Source organism: Loa loa (assembly GCF_000183805.2).
Source record: "Loa loa unplaced genomic scaffold supercont3.42, whole genome shotgun sequence".
Lineage (NCBI taxonomy): Eukaryota > Metazoa > Nematoda > Chromadorea > Rhabditida > Onchocercidae > Loa > Loa loa.
Window position 1 is genome coordinate 330,904 of NW_018108222.1, and position 2,035 is coordinate 332,938.

At 35.0% G+C, this 2,035-nt stretch overlaps 1 protein-coding gene across 1 annotated transcript in view; it reads left to right on the plus strand.

The window, feature by feature from the left end:
* The first annotated feature begins 746 nt into the window (after positions 1-746).
* The window catches only part of LOAG_17127 (hypothetical protein), a 3,955-nt gene continuing 2,666 nt past the window's right edge, over positions 747-2,035 (plus strand). Inside the window, exons 1-2 of the mRNA XM_020449785.1 lie at positions 747-949; positions 1,207-1,431. Coding sequence (XP_020306643.1) covers positions 875-949; positions 1,207-1,431 — 300 coding nt within the window. The 5' untranslated portion in view covers positions 747-874. The remainder of the gene's footprint in view (positions 950-1,206; positions 1,432-2,035) is intronic.

The window sequence follows — 2,035 nt, forward strand, 5'->3', positions numbered from 1 at the left end:
ATATCAACATCAGTACAAAAAACCAATGGTTAAAAACAAGTTGATAATAGAAAAGAAAATTGATGGAATGTTGATAAGATAAATGAAATGATTACTAATCAATGAATAGCATATACCTTCTACTTACTAAAAATAGAATCATTTTTTGGCAAAAATCATTCATTGAAATGCTCACATTATTCATCAATCAAAAATCAATTTTTTCTTCGCTCATAAATTCCTTCTAGCTATTTACAACCTTTGATTAGGGAAAATTTCTAAATTCCAGAGAAAAGAAAAGAAACATCCCTAAGGTATTGAATTATGGGATGTGATAAATGATGTGAGCATTTCAAAAATGTCCATATGAATGTTTTTACAGTCAAAATTTAAAATTATTAGTGTTATCGATTAATTAAAGTTGGAACTGAATGCATTAGCCTAAATTAGTTGTTTTTTTTCAAGAACTTTCTATGTTTTCTGTCTCTAATTTTTTATTAAAAGAGAAAAACAAAAAACTTTGTCTAAGTAGAAGGATGGACCATGAAGGAAAGAGGGGATGAGATTGAAGGATTCGAGTAACAACGTAAAATAGACAAAAGTACAAAAGCAAAGATTGAATGATAATTTATAATTGCTTGAATAATTACATATTCACAAAACTGTTCCAGAAGAGACGGTAGTTTTTCATTCTCTCAGCGCAATCGTCAACTTTGCACCGCGTAAGACGTTCAAGTTGCATTGTGTTACAATAGAGTCGTAACGGTAAAAGCAAGCGGTAAGATTTGAATTTTGAATGTGTTTGTTCGACTGAACAGTTGACGTTGCTCTGTCCGGTAACCGTATTCCAGACACTTGATTCATCTGCTATTTATTTTATTTATTTTCTTTCATCATGTCGAACTTCTTGAAAATATTTCGCTCGAAGAAAACAACGGAAAAAGATAACTTTAACACGGGACACGATGAGGTTCGTGCCATTCTGAATGACTCTTGACTTTTCTTTCATTTTATTAGTCATATCTAGGTGATAAGTTTTCTATATCATTCACAGAGTTGGGAGGACGAGTTAATAGCATTATCTCAAATAATGGACAACTTAATCACATTTCCTGAGATCTCAATCTAATATGTTAGTTATATATCGTTGAATACAGCTTTTCAATATTTCAAGTACACAGCAACTTCGAAATGAACATAGCTATGGTAGATCTGAGATGATTTCAGGAGAAGACGAAACATTGGAACAAAGAGAGTTATGGTAATGGATCATCGAGGCGTGATAAGCGAATTTCTCGGATACGAAGTATTGATGATTCGCTATTAAAACCCACCGCTGCGTACCATACAGTTACCCAACCGAGGCAATACAAAGCTTCACGATCATGTGTTGGCCGAGATGAATACGACAAATACGATAGATTCCGTCATTCAATCGATTTCCACAATAGAGTTTGTTTCTTAGCAAATTTATATGTATATCTCATGGCTAAGCTTCACGAACGAAGATTTGAGAAGATTTGCTGCTTACTGCTACCACGCTTGCTACAAAGCGTTTGCTACACTTGCTACCTTCTACTTTTCCAATCGTCGCAGTGGATTTTCTCGGTGATTCACAGCATTTGCGGGACTGGCCCTACCTTTTACTCCGAAGGTTTATCTGCCAGGACCTAGCGAGTTAGGATAATGAAGTTCTCGGGAAGTAGATTTTGTTAGAGTATCCTTCTATTAGATCGATGGTCCTACAAGGCTAAATGAGGCTCCATCTGCCTGAGTTTAGAGTAAAGTTGTTCTCCTAGGATGTTGGAAGGCTAGTAAGTCGATCCTGCATCCTGTCCGTGGGTACACATTATCTGATCCTTTAATTGAAACCTGTCTGGCATGGGAAACCTTACCGAAGCATATGATAGCGGTACAGCTCACGATCTCATTAGCATGCACAAGCTTCTCTCAGCAAAGGAATGTCCGTAGTGAATATACATATATATATATATATATATATATTGTTAATTACCATAAACATTGTAGGTTTAAGAAATAGTTAATTGATCCATAG